This window comes from Lemur catta, chromosome 13 (assembly GCF_020740605.2).
Source record: "Lemur catta isolate mLemCat1 chromosome 13, mLemCat1.pri, whole genome shotgun sequence".
Taxonomy (NCBI): Eukaryota; Metazoa; Chordata; class Mammalia; order Primates; family Lemuridae; genus Lemur; species Lemur catta.
The window spans coordinates 21000084-21015237 of NC_059140.1; the positions used below are offsets into that span (position 1 = coordinate 21000084).

At 36.2% G+C, this 15154-nt stretch overlaps 1 protein-coding gene across 2 annotated transcripts in view; it reads left to right on the forward strand.

Moving 5' to 3' along the window:
- NALCN (sodium leak channel, non-selective) overlaps positions 1-15154 on the forward strand; it is a 320738-nt gene that overhangs the window by 9905 nt on the left and 295679 nt on the right. For both annotated transcript variants that reach the window (XM_045567531.1, XM_045567532.1), the window contains exons 2-3: positions 8499-8645; positions 11692-11874. In XM_045567531.1, the coding sequence (XP_045423487.1) occupies positions 8538-8645; positions 11692-11874 (291 nt within the window). In that variant the 5' untranslated portion in view covers positions 8499-8537. The remainder of the gene's footprint in view (positions 1-8498; positions 8646-11691; positions 11875-15154) is intronic.

A 15154-nucleotide genomic window follows, 5' to 3' on the forward strand; every position in this document is an offset into this window, starting at 1 on the left:
CTTGAGAGGGCCCGGAAAGACTGGCATTGCAGGTCTAGTGACAGGCATGCTCTAATATGGTTTTGCTACTCAGACACGAGGAGGCAGGAACTCAGAGACTCCCATCTCTGTTCTGTGGGAAAGAAGAACATTCTATTCACAAAGCCTTAGATGGGTCAGATTGAAAGAAGATGCGGCCAGCAGCGTATCACAGGGATGAAAATCAGAAAGACCTGGCTCCCTTGTGGCTTATCACATTCTAGTGGTGTGAACTCCAGCAGGGCACTTGCCTTTTCCAAACCTCAGTTTCATCCATAAAATAGGAATAACAGACTCACCTGCCTCACTGGGGCGTGGTGAGAAATAGATAAAATAATCTGGGCAAAGCTCTTAGTCTCACACATAATAAACCTTCAGCAAATGTTAGGTATAAATTATTTAAACTGAAATTTTTAAAAAAAATTTACTTGTTTTAAAGAAATTATAAATAAACCACATCATTGTTGTGAAACATTTGAAATGTACAAAAGTTCTTAAGGTTAAAAAGTAACAACTAAATTATTTTCCAGTTCTCTGACTCCCTCCCAGTCTCCCACTCACCTCCGTTCTCCCAACAAAACAGACTGCTTGCATTCCAAACTTGCTTCCAACTCATGGAGATCTGGGCATGTTTGCCTCAGATTTTTAATCTATACAGTGAGGATAATACTAAAAATTACTTCAGAGAGGTGTTAAGTGCTTAGAATAGAATAGTGCCTGGCCCAGAGTAAGCTTTCAATAAATATTTGTTCTAAACTTCTATGTAAAAAAAAAAAAAAAAAGGGTACATAATGCCTAAGCATACTTCTATTCTATAAATATGTAAAGTACTTTATGGACCATCAGCCTACCCTAAGAAATGATCAAATGCATAAAAATGTGAGCAGCTTCAACAGTATTAATAACTTTTATCATTATGACCAGAGAGAAGTCACTCTGGACATAATCTATTGCAAAGTTCCAGACAATGCAAAAATCCTCTCTGCAAACTCTAAAATGTGCAGTCATCCTCTCTGAAAGAAAGTATCCAGAAAGGAGCTTACTACCTCTCAGGATAGTCCAACACATCATTATTAGATTATATAGTTCTTTTTATTAATAAACAGCCACTTCGTGATAACTTCTAAATGATAACTTCTATTTACTCTGGATGCTCCTTGCTGGAAGAACAGAAAACACTACAAAACAAAACCATAACATCTGCATTCTGGGCTTTGGATTTTGAAGGACTTCTCTCAATAAATTATTTTTGTATTGCCCTGGTAAAGTCTCTGCAGAGAAACATACATTCTTTTAGCCATGTATGATAGGTAAAATCTATTTTCTAGTTTTCACATTCTTCACATATTCAGTCAAGAATTTGTGAGACTAAAACTAACTCTAGGAAATTAAGAAATCTCTGACTTTAGGAAATGAAGAAATCTGTTTCTTTTCTCCATGATGTGATATTATCAGATGGGAGTTAGTAAATACCTTTTTCTCATTTTTTTTCAAAATTTGGGGAAAAGATAGTGAAAGCATGAGACGCTATTTCTAGGATTCATTCTCAAGGAAAAAGGATTGATGAATGGATACTGACTTAGAAACCTGAAAAGGCCATTCATATGGATTTGATGAGAAATTTAATGATTTCTTGCCAGAAGAAAATAGACATTTTTTATAAATGTATGATAAGAAGAACTATAAATGGAATCACATAATAAAAAGGTATTTAATTTTAGGAGATGAAATGTCTATACTATTTTCACAAACAATAATTGATGCCAAGATAGTTTATAATTACCAGGTTATGTGATTAAAATATACTGAAAAAATAGGTTTCTTTTTATTATCTGTCATTCTATAATAACTTTTAATCCAATAATTATGTATGCTACACTGTCTTGGTTCATATCCAAGACATATTTATGCCTAAGTTTCCCCATCTGTAAAATGGTTCTGATAAGAATTGAATGACATAATGTATGATATTCTTAAAACAGGGCCTGGTGCATAGTAAGCCCTCAATAAACAATTTTGTTGGAAGAAATATGTTTCTTACATGGCAGTAAACATAATTTGGGCAGAAATCAACCAATGCACTCACTATTTTATCATGGAAACTTCCATGTCTCCCAAAGCATTTTATCACATTTGAGTATGTGTGTGTTTGTATGTTTCTGTGTGTATATGGGCGCATATACGTGGGTGCTATTGAAGATTATTTTCCTTTAGATAAAGCACCCTGACAAGGGAATAACATTCAGTTTTATGTCAAATCCTGTTTTTAGTACTTTTTCTTAAATGATTTTTATTATTAAAATCAAAAGGCAATAACTGAGCAGCCACTAAATGGGAGACACTGGGGTTGCTGCATTCTGGTTTGGAAAATGCCACTTGCCATGTGTGGTCTGTGGAGGCCAGAAGAGGTGACCTCATGGATGGAGAGGCAGAGTGCAAAGGCGTAGGCCACAGTCATCAGTTCCCTGCAGGGAACACAGATGATCTGGGCTTGGAGAGAGAGGGGAATTTCAGCCATTCAAGATGCAGTGATAGGACAATCAAGCAGGAGGAAGGAGGTGCAGGTATCAGAAGCTCTGAGGCTGAAGTGTGCTCTGGGAGTTGCAGGAAGGTGCACTGGACAAGGACAGTTAAACATAAGGCAGGGCAGATGGATGTTGGATAACAGAAAATAAGACAAAAATAGTGGGGACATTTTTTCCTAATTTAAATCATGGCATAAAACTTATGATGCTGTCTATATCAATTTGTTCTGTATGGGAATGTCTTCTGTCTGAGAAGGAATTTGGCAAACAGAGTGAATGGTCAGATTTTACAGAAACAATGACATTTTGCTATTTCAGGATCCCCCTTTTGTCTTCAAGTTTTTATTATGGTGTACTGTAGTACAATTGAAGATTTAAACGTGCATATGGAGCAAAGGCAGGAAACTTGTTCAAATGTAGATTTCAATGGTTTGTTGTTTTGAGTTCTGTGGCCATATAAAATAAAAAGAAGGATAAATAGAAATACTGGAAATAAGATTATAATATTCAAATTAAAAAATTGGTAACATCAAATTCAATTGTCTTCAGAATATGGGATGATACTTTTTTTCAGATACAAATTCAACATTTGGATCCTAATCTAGAAAGATGTGCTTATATCTGTTTACCTCTCAAAGTCTTGGACATACAAGTGTGTCAATACGCTTATGAGACAAGAAAGACAATAAAGGGACACAGATGTCTGCAGGTGGTATTTATTTACAGTTAGGGTTTTCTGTGCATGCACATTTATTGACAGAGAAAGATGTTCACAGCATGTTGCTAGATGAATAAAAAGCTGGTTACAAAACAGTGGATAAGCAGCCATTAAAAATAAATGTATGGATGGAAAAATACATACAGAAAGGAAAATCCTAAAAAAGACACAATTCATATCCCATTCGAGAGTAAGTACCCCAGCTAAAGAAAATTCCAAGAGGAAAGAGACCATATCTGATTATTGCTTCATCTGCAGCTGCTGTTCAATGACTGAAATAGTCTATGTGCTCAAAAATATTAATACTTTGCAAAAATGATTGAGTCTCCAGAAGTGACATTCCTGATGGCTGTCATTTTCTCCTTTTGTTTATATAATTTTTCCAGTTTTCCTACCATAAACCTGTACTGGTGTGTTGATGAAAATAAAATAGAACTGTTTTCTTCTAATTTAATTTAAGGTCTAGGTATTTGAGGTCTAGAAAAGGACCAGATAGTCAGCTGTCTTGGCTTTTAGCATGGATCTCATTATGCCTGATAGCACAGAAGCATGTTGAGAATCCACTGCTCAATATTGCTTGCCTTGGGAGGTAGTATAGAGCTAGAAATAAGGTAGCGAAGGAGTAAGAAAGCCACTAGATGGAGGTCAAAGAGTAAGTATACCATGCTAGAGGCTCTCTTTTAATTAATCAGCTACTCTACCTCTACCATGTTGTCTGCCATCAGGAACAGGGAGCATTCAGGACTTCCTGGAGGGAAGAGACCAAGTATGTTTTGCATAGTACTAAATCCACATCACCTAACACAATGGGCGGTGTTTTTAAAAAAACCAATACAGTTATCCAAACATGAATGAAATGAGACGACTTTCGCTAGCAATGATGGTTGGTCTTCCAAGGACATGAAAGTAAAAGTTTGAGGTGAAGAGTCCGAAGGATGTTATGGAACATTTTCTTATCTTAATTCCCTTCCCAAACTGTGACGGGGATACTAATAATGAGATAAAAGTCGACCATTAAGTGTGTGTCTGTGTCTGCATCTTTAATAGGATGGTAGATAAACAATTTCACTTGTGCTCCTACAGACCCCACCGTTTGTGCACAGAAGTTGTTAGAAGAGTAGTTGTTGGTGTTGATGTATTGACAATTGTAATGACACCTAATGTTTAAAAATAAATCGGTGCCTTCTGCCTTTTGGGGGGCTTTTTAGAATAAAATAGATATTGTGAGTCATTACCAAGGTGGTATGTTTCTCTTGGTTACACTTTTATTCCCAGATATTAAATCTTTCATTTATAACAAACAAATCACACACATAGAAATTCTTCAGTAGTTAAGTTAGTTAGGGTATTGGGAATGACTGATGTAGGATTAGTGGTGGACAACAAAGAGGACGCAGCTAGAATAATGGACTTGAAGTAGTTGAGAAAGGTTGGAGGATGGTGAATCATGGGATGTTTGGCCAATTTGAGGACAGCAGGTGGTATGAGTGAGAAAGGAAGTGCGAGTAAAAATCAATGGGACTCAGTGTCCTTGGAACATAAGGTTAAATAAGCCTTTGTGTCTACTGCTATATACCCAGTGCATATCACAGTGCTCGGTACCACAGCGGACGCATCATACTTGCTGTGTGAATGAATGAATGGATGAGTGAATGAGAAGCAAGAAGATAAGTTGAGGTTTTCTGGGTTACAGGAGAGACCTATGGCGTGTTGGGAAGTTGATTTTTTATATAAAGGAGGGAACATTTTTAAAGGCAGCCCAGACCTGAGGTCCCATGGTCTAGAAAGGGGTCTAGTGATGGGAATAAAGTGAAAAAGGCCATTGTAGGTATTTGGAATGAAGAAACAAGGAAAGAAGTCACTACTGAAAATGTTTGTAAAGAGGACCTGTGTGGTCCTTCCAGGTGCATGTGGGGGATCAGAAAGGCTCAGGGCAGTGGGATCTGAGACACGAGAGGGAAGAGGGAAGCAGAAGGATGCTGGACCGATACCATTCTGTCGTGCTGCCTCTCCAGCGATGATGGTGGTGGTGTGGTCTCCTATGTCTGAGGGGGAAGCAGCACTGGTATGTGACTACAAAATAGCTGGACACCAACACATCATGATGGAAACTGTAAGAACAGGTGATCTTTTAAGGGGTTAAGTTTAGAGGATGGCAAAAAGGATATGCTGTGAACTATCATTTGGAAGATAGAGGATTAAAAAGACTTTAATACCGGACCCAAGAGAGTTGCACAGGGCAGAAATGACCCATAGTGTTGCAAACACAGTTAAAGAAAACTGAATATTTTAATTTCAACGTGGTGAAGAGAGCTGGAAGGAAGTAGGGAAAGTATATGCCAATAGAAGTAAAATTGCTATCATAGAATACAAAAACTGGATCTTAGCTATTTAAAAGAGCAATGAATCATAGTATGTTTTCTGCCTGAGTTTCTGTATGCTATTTCTTTCTGTTTGTTTTTATTTTTGTTTTTTTAAACGGCTATTTCTGTAGAGGCTATAGCTGTTTCTGAGTAAAAGATTTATCAATGGACACATTGTAACTATTCAGCCTCTCTCCTGATACTGAACTTTTTAAATACCAACTACTTTTAATAAGTGTGAAAAAGCTTTTGAAAGCCATGTTTTTCAAACACTGCCTTATGAAGGACACTTTGGTAAACAGAAAAAAAATACTGACTTATAAAAGCATAATACTGATAAGGCTAAGATACACAGAAGCAATTTCCTACCAACATAATAAGCTCACCTAGGATACTTAAATATCCCTACTGGTCTTTATCAGGGAAATAACAGGTCTTCTGTGCTCAGTTATATTGATTCGACATGAATGAGGGTGTACAACAACATTTCTGTTTGTAAAGGAGAATTATTACAATCAACTGCCCCAAATTAATTTTAAATTCCTCATGTGTTTGTAACTTAAATTCATTTTACTACTTGAACGCTTTATGTGATATTTGATATCATTAAGTCAGTCAAACTTTCAGTGACTCAGGAGCTACTTGTTAAGATTTCACTTATGTGTGGATTAACCAGGTTTCTTTGGAGCCTGGATCATCGTGGGTGGTTTGATTTGGTGACACCTGGCAGCAGGTAAAGTGAGAGTAAAAGTGAGTGACAGCTAATGTCTTTTAGTTATAGTTGCATTGTTTTGGTGGGTCAAATGCAGGTAAAGTGGAGATTTAAAAAACTTCTGTATGTGAACTCCTCTTCATAAACAAATCAATAATGAAAAATCAATTTTGCTTTAGGTGGCATATTGATAATAAAAGGTGTGTGGAATTCATGTGTCCATCAGTCTCCATTGGCTCGGTGAAAAAGGGATCGTCGAGTGGTGTATAAAATTTGTGGTATAACCTTTGAACTACATTGTGAAGTCACTCTTTTACTTCCTCCCTTGTGTTGTGTCATCTCAAAGGATTTCTAAAAGATTTTGCACCCAGTCTTTGAATACATAGGAGACTGCCATTGAAGGTGCATCGAAATTAAGGCCACCAGACATTCCTCCCCACCATAGTAAATCAGAGAACAAGCATAATTTGAATATTCTGCATATATTTACATAGGATGTCAAGAGTCCCTAACTCCAATTATGTAAAATAAAATTAATTAGTGAAGCCTGTTGCAAAGCCCATATTCAAAGTCAATATTCAGAGCAATAACAGCCCAGAAATACCTAGCACATCTTAAAGCCAATTAGCTTGATTTCTTCTGGGAATAGGAAGGTTAGGCACAGGTACTACCCAGGTAGATCAAGGAGCACATAGTAAAAGAGGTAGACACTCAAACACAAGGGATCAGACCCAGAGCTGCTTTGTCTTGAGCTTTGGTGTTTTATTCTCTTTTCCAGTAAAAACTGCAGTTGCACACACACACTGCAAACACATTTGTGTTCTTCTTGTATTCTGGTGAGGACTAAGTGGCACCCATTGTCCTCAGTTAGGTTTCTTTCTCTAGCTCCATGGAGCCCCAGATAGGAGACACGTGAACCTGCCTGGTGTTAAAACTACAGTATTACATTTTCCTGACTTGGCATTTCTGACTCGGCACAGCTGTGTGCTGCCCGAAGCACTCTTTTTCTCTGTTATCTGACTTTAAAAATTCTCCTATTAGGCCTCAGCATTAGCATGGTCAACTCTAAACACCTTAGGCTTTGTAGACAAATTTCAAGTTTGCTTAGAAGACCTTGGTCAAGTTACTACCTGCCTGGAGGCTGGAATTTCTCAAGCATGTGCATAAAGAAAAGATGTTTTCTTTGTTAGGCCTGTTGTAAGGATTATTGTTCAGTGCCCCAAATGTAGTAGACGTCCAAAAAACATTGCAGCCTCTCCTTCCTTTACGACTCAAACTAGGTGTTAATCAAATGAGAAGTCTCATGGTAGACTCAGGAGTACCACCTGCCTTTATAACATCTCTTCTCACATTATTTATATTCCACTTCTTTGCATTGTCCTGAGGGGCTGACATGTATTAGGCTTCCTTCCAAATGGCTGCTGAGTTGTAGAAGGTGGTAGCAGTGGCCATAGGGAGGTGACATGTATAGCAAGATGTGGATGACTCAGAGTTGTGGAAATTTAAGTTGCAAGCAGGCATCTCATCTCCCTCTTCAATGTAATTTGATGAAGGATTTACTTCAGAGTAGCCAAAAGAATTTAGATAATCACTGTACTCATAAAAAAAAAATACCCACATAGAGAAAGTTCTGCCTCTAATCTCTCTGGCCTTCATCCTCTCTGAAAAGGACAAAATTAGAAGATCAGCTTGGGTACCGCTGGACATAAGGATGTCTGTGAATGTCATATTGAATTAACACAGGGGAAAACTCCAGGGAAGATCTGCATATTTTGTCTGGATTAGCCAGCAATGCTCTGGCTCAGACCACCTTAAGTGGAGACAGCTCTAGGTATTTAGACATACATCTAAAAGATTTTCCTAATAATGTGAGTACCCTAAGAGGGAAAGCAATTTTACCCCAGCCATTCTACACCAGTAGTCTCTAAAATGCTTATGAAGCACATAAGATAATCTATTGGGTTGTGAGAAAAAAGCCCAAGCTTTTATTAATATTAATCTTATCTCGTACTTTTAAAATTTCTATTTGGATGTGTTCAGTATATACACCAGAGTAGAATACACGTATGCTTTACAAATGCATAAATAAACATGGGGGCATCAATTTTTTTGATGAGGGTTACAATGTTTTAGGTGACAAACATAACTTTTTCTTTTCCCAGACTGTGGTTTTGCACTTGCTCACCAAAGCTAACTTCAGCATGCTCAAAAGGAAGCAGAGTTCCAGGGTGGAAGCCCAGCCAGTTACTGACTTTGGCCCTGATGAATCTTTGTCGGACAACGCTGACATACTCTGGATTAACAAGCCAGTAAGTTTCTTTTTTGAAGTATGGAGAAGCACATACTGATATAAGGGAAATTTGATTCGCAAATTCAAAACTCATGTACCTTTGGCTTTGAAATATCTCTTTGAGCTGCAGGAGAATATGGATGAGTCTCAGAGTCTGGAAGTTGTGAACAATCAAATGAAATAATGGGGTGTGCTGTGAATTACTCACTTAGGAAGATTTGCTAGGTGGTCCGGCTCCCTCCCCTCCCCATTGCACACGCTGTCCTCAGAGCCACACAGCGTGGAGATAATACCACCTCTCAGGCTGATCCAAAGCTGGAGTCCAGGATGAACAACGTATTCCTAACAAACTTCCTTTACTTACAGTTTTCAGCATGCATGGATCTGTGAGACAATAAGCACACGTTTGGAATTAAAGGTCTCCTTCTGATTTACAAATTTTGAGTAAAAGTAAAGGTTAATGAGATAAGGGATAGTGTCTCTGAAGAGCTTTGTCACCTTCTCTGGCTAATTAAGTTGTTGAGGACTTGAAGGGAAGATCTTCTATATCAGGTATCACTGAATGCTAGACACCATAGCAACCAGAACCCAGCCAGCCCGGCATGCGTGTTCTTCAGTCTTGGAATCTCAGCTCTGCAAAACAAAGTAGGGCCAACTTCATTGTTAAGATGCTGAAGTAACAAAATGAAATGACGTTGCCTCTTCATGCTTGTCTTTCCCCTAACCATCATGCAGGGGACCTGCTGGGGCTCCCTCCTGTCCCTTGTCATCTTTTTGTCTCTTGCTGCCCTCCAGACCTCTTTCCCAGCCTGCTCACATTTCTTTGTTTTTGCTCACATTGCCGCTCTGCTTTCTGATCGTTGAAACATCCCTATTACCTTCATAGCAAATTAAAATGTGTTAGTATTAATATTATATCCATAGCTCTCTTTGTTTAGGCTCTAACCTGCCCAGCAACTGCCAGTTTCCTAGACCTATGCACTGTCCACTTGAGCCTTAGTGGCGGCTCCCTGCTCCTCCAGGCTCTCTGGCCTCTTCACATCATTTTCCTTTGCTCATGCTGTTCCCTGGTCCAGGAGGCTCTTTCCAGCTCCTCTGATGAGTCAAATCCTCCTCCTCCACCAGGGCTGTCTGAGTGTCACCCTGTCCCCATCCTCTTCTGAAAGGTCCCTCACTTCCACTACTGATAGAATAAGTCAGTAGTCTGTCTTCTCTTTCCACTTAGACTATTTTATATGTGTATATAAACATAACTTTATATTGTATATAATATAACTTTATACTGTAAATACACATTGTATATTTTGTATATGTATACAATATACATATGTTATACATATATGGCAGATATATGTATTTGATTTATTGGACTGCAAAATAGTTATGAGTCAGAACTGTGTTGCTTCCATTTTTGTTTTCTCAGAGCCCAGCGTTTCTAACAAAGAGTAGGTCTTCATGTTAGAGAATTGAATGGAACAGAGAATAAAGCCCTCACTAACTTTTCTTGTTGTCCACCCTGTACAGAGCTTTCTGAGAACTTAGGAAGAAGGTGGTATTATAGATGTAGCCTTGGAGGCCCTTACTAAAAAATTATTAATGCTTAATTAAAATTCTTTCTTCAAATTCAAAACAGATTTGTTGTGGTAGAACCTATGTTTTGAAGCTCTTTTGTGTAATTAGATTCTTTATGTTGGAAGTCCAGATGGGGCTAAATTCACACACTGATGTTTTTTGAAGTGCTTCCAAATTGCATAAAAAGTACATCAACCCTTAAAATAAATTGAATCATCAGTGGCTTATATGGTATGGAATTAGCAGCATTATGTCTTCATGCAAATATTATAGCTGTCAAATAAATATTATAACCTACTCATCAGCCTACAAGTGTCTGAGTCTCCTCAAAGTTCCGGCAGTCTTTTCTGTCTTTCATCTTGAGTGCCTGCTAGTCTGCGTAGCTGCAGAATCCATCTATTAATACTACAAAACTAAAAATGTTTTTAGGGAGAGTATAATGTTAAAGAATTAACATGACTGCATATATATCCAAGATAGTCAATAAATGATATATTTAAATTATGTTTAAGAATTTCGGACTAATTAATTAAATAGTAGTATTAATTGTGTGGGTTTAGCATGTAGATGCAATTATCAATAAGTATTTCTTATCCTACATATTAGTTTTCATAATAAAATTTTGAATGTGGGTGATTGTGTGTCCTACACATATACACAGGTAAACACACACATTTATCTTTTTAATTCTTTCTTCTTTATTTTGGGGTTAAAGAAAATCTTCAGACAGCAGATGTGCTGCTAGAATTGCTCAGAAACTTATTGTTTTGAATTTGAAAAAAATGTCTGGACTGAATTTGTACAAAACATTTTCTCCAAAATAACAAATCCATTTATTGTTTTTTTAAATGTAGGATGAGGCCAGATTTTTAAAAATATTTTTGTACAAGTAGATTATGTGTAAGATACAAACAGCAAGAAAACCCTATATATGGGATGTGTTATGTATCAGTTCATTTAAAAAGCATTTGTGATCTCCTATGATAGGCCATTATGCTAGGCATAGAAAAGTTATAGTAAATAGAATATGGCCCCAAATCCTAAGTGTTCATAGTAGAAAAAAGGATAAAAGCAATAGCACCTCAAGTTCCTGTATGACTAAATTACTAACAAATATTTGAATTGAACCAAAATCTTGCAATCTTCCTATGTTGTGGTCTGATGCCCAGGAAACAATCAGGAGCTTGAGGTAGCATGATCAGGTTCAGTCTAGGCTTTGCCTCTTATTCATGTGTGACCACAGAAATGCCTCTTGACATTCCTGAGTCTTAGCATGTTCATGTGGGAGACAAGCTGCTTTGAAACTTAATATCAAAATATATGAAAATATTTAGCACATTATATGCATTTAGATGGTATCCCCTTCTTCATCACCTTCGTACTAGTGAAATATTTTAATCTTAATATTTTGTTTTCCAAATAGTGTAGTTTATAAGACAAGTTAAAGATATCAGCTGATAGTATCATGTAATGACTTTGGACCATTATTGCAGTGGGTTCACTCTTTGCTGCGCATCTGTGCCATCATCAGCGTCATCTCTGTGTGTATGAACACACCGATGACCTTCGAGCACTATCCTCCTCTTCAGTATGTGACGTTCACTTTGGATACTTTACTGATGTTTCTCTACACGGCAGAGATGATAGCCAAAATGCACATCCGTGGTATTGTCAAGGTGAGCATTTCCATGTCCTTTAACCTAAGCCAAAATGCATTGAAAATCTTAATCAGTTTAATAATACTTTCATGTTGATTTTGGTAAAATGAAACATTCTTTTATTTTATTCATCTTGAAGGTTTTTTTAAAGGCATAACTCCAGACATTGGTAGAAATATGTTGCATGAAGATATTTAAAAAGTTAAATAAATTTTATGAGGCAAAAAGCCTTGGAATATCTGGGAAGGCACTGGATGGTCTGACTGCAAACTTTGTGAAGTCCAGAGTGGGGTTTATCATGCCACGTAGGGCTGAGCCCGTGACCTGACACAGTGACTGACTCAGAGGAGGCACTCTAATACTTATTGATTATAGAATGCAGCATAAATGTTGCATGATAAAGTGAAAGCATAATATTCAGCAGGATGTTGTTAACCTGAGGTGTTTTGAACACATAAAAGGATAAAAAGAAAGGGCATGAGATGGAAAGGAATTGTGGGATTGTAAGGAAAAGAATGTGTAGCATGAAATTGTCACCATTGGAAAACAAAAATAAAAAAAACGTAAATGAAAAGAAAGAAAAAGAAAAGGAAGAAAATTTCTGTCATGAGATATTTCTCCCTTCTGTAGCACTAACCTTTACAGGGGTTAAAAACATGTAGATGATGCTGTCCCTAGAGAATTTTAAATTGTGCTATTTAAGGAGACAGTGGTAAAATGAAACAGCAGTGTGGACTTTAGGGTCTGATAAATGACGAATTTGACTCAGTTCCTAACTCTTTCATTTACTATTTGTACCAGCATCTCAAGTTAGACGATTTTGGTGGGAAAGTGTTTCATTCTGTACAAGGATTTTGAGAATCTAATAAGAAAATGCATAATACATAATTATTGGTCATTTTTATTTGTTTCCCTTATATATACATGTCATTGTGTGATATTGTTAAAATAGAGTGATAACAGTCAATGTATTACTGTGTTCATTTTTAACTTTTTATTATGGACTTTTATAAATATACCCCAAAGTAGATTATAGTTGTAATGATTCCCTATAACTCAACATCAACAATTATCAATATTTGACCAATTCTGTTTTATTTTAAAGCAAATCTGAGAAAACAAGCCATTTCAGAAATAACTCCTTATGCATTGCTAACTGATAGAATTTTTTTTTTTTGCACAGCCACTGTGCCATTATCATATGTAGCAAAATTAATAATTCCTTAATGTACGCTAATACCTAAACTATGTTCATATTTTCCCAGTTGTCACAGATATCTTTTTTTATAGTTGATTTCTTCAAATCAGGACTCAAAGTTTACATAGTATATTTGATTATTATATTTAAGTCTCCTTTAAGTCCCTTTAAGTTCATGAGGTCTCAGCTTCTCACACCATACAAAAAAATCTTTCTATGTCATTGACCCGTTGGGAGATGTGAGTCTTTTGTCTTGCGGCATATTCTACATTCTAGATGTGGCTGATTGCTTCCAGATGGTGCCATTTAATAGTTTCTGTATACTCCATGGCCCCTGAACTGTTTTGGATCTTGTGTATACAGGTGCTTCTTTCCTCACATGGTCACACAAAATACGTCAGATTTCTGGATGTTTGCCAATCTGCTGGGAGGAAAATGGTAACTCAGTGTTGCTTTAATTTGCATTTCTATCCATCTAAGAGCCATTTTTAAGTTATTATTTTTTCATTCAAATTTTGGTCACTCTGTGTGCATTAACCTCTTGTGTTGTAAGTTGCAATTACTTTCCCCAGTTTGCCATTCAGTGTTTTAGGCTTTGTTCATGGTTCTTTGTGCCATGTACAATTCTTCCTATCCCAAATCATAGGTGGTCTTTCCATTCTAGCAAGTCTGCATTTGTGTCATATAGGAGTGTTTTATGGTTTTCTTTATATAGATTTTACACATTTTTTGGTTATATTTATGCTTTGTGTTTTGTCATTTTGTTATCTGTATGAGGTCCTATATTCTATTATTTATTCTAACTTATTGATGTTCTTTTAAATGAAGGCCATTGATTTCTCTACATTAATATTATATCCTGTTACTTTACTAAATTTACTAAATTCTCGTATTATTTATAGTAGTTTTTCCACTAATTCTTTTGATGTTTCCATATCAGCATATTGTATGCAGATAAAACAGATTTGTCTCTTTTCTAATTCTTATGCCCCTTATTGCTTTCACTTATTTAATTGGATTGGCTAATACTGCCAATAAAACTTTGAACAGTATTAGAGACAGTGAACATCTTTATCTTGTTCCTGATTTATCTAGAATACCTCTAGTGTTTCCTCATTAAGTAATTTAAAAAATTTAGGTTTGAAGTATGTACTTTTCATCAGGTTAAGTGAATAAATATTAATTCCAGTTTTGAGAGTTGTATCATGACTAGATTTTGAATTTTGTCGATTGACTTTTTTTCTGTAGGTCTTGCAATAGAATAGAGTTTTAAATATTGAACTATCATTACATTCCTGAAAAAAGTACATTTTTCTTGTTTTAATGTACTAGTTGATTGTGTTTGTTATTATTTTGCTTGTTTTAAATTTTGTCTAATCTTTGTCAGGTTTTGACATTAGAATTTGCATTCAGGTGTATGGGTGTGTGTGGGTGTGTGTGTGTGTGTGCATGTTTGCATACATGCTCTGAAATAGTCTGAGTACTCTTAGAATCTTTTTAACTTTCAAAGCTTGGTATAAATCCCCTGTGAAACTATCTGCTCCTGATGCTTTTTTGGTGTGGCTCCCTTTGCAATACTTCCCATTTCTTCCATGCAAATTGTCCGTTTTAGACTTGCTTGTTCTATTGAGGTCTTTTTCATGAAGTGTATTTTCTTAGAAAATTATCTACTATTTAATTTGTTAACATAAGGTTAGTTCCAAATAATTTTTAATTCCTCTGTTTGGTTAGCATTATCTCCTAATTTTGCATTTTTTTTGTTATTTTGATTAGAATTTTTTTATTTTTTGGTTAGAATGGGTAGTATTGTTTTTTGTTTTGTTTCATTTCATTTTAGATTGGCCAGTTGGTTTATTTATTTTGTTGACATTTTGAAGAAGAATGATCTTAATTAATTAATTAACTCATTTTTACTTTTATGTTTACTTATTTCTTTCTTTGCTTTATTAGATTTGCTTTGTTGGTCTATTTCTAATTTTGTGAATGTGCTTGCCTCATATTTTCATTTCTTGAGATTCTTAAGTATATTGCTTTACTATGTTGCAGTATAGAATGTTGCTCCTGAGAATAGGCTTTTTTCATTTTAAGTGATTTGATATT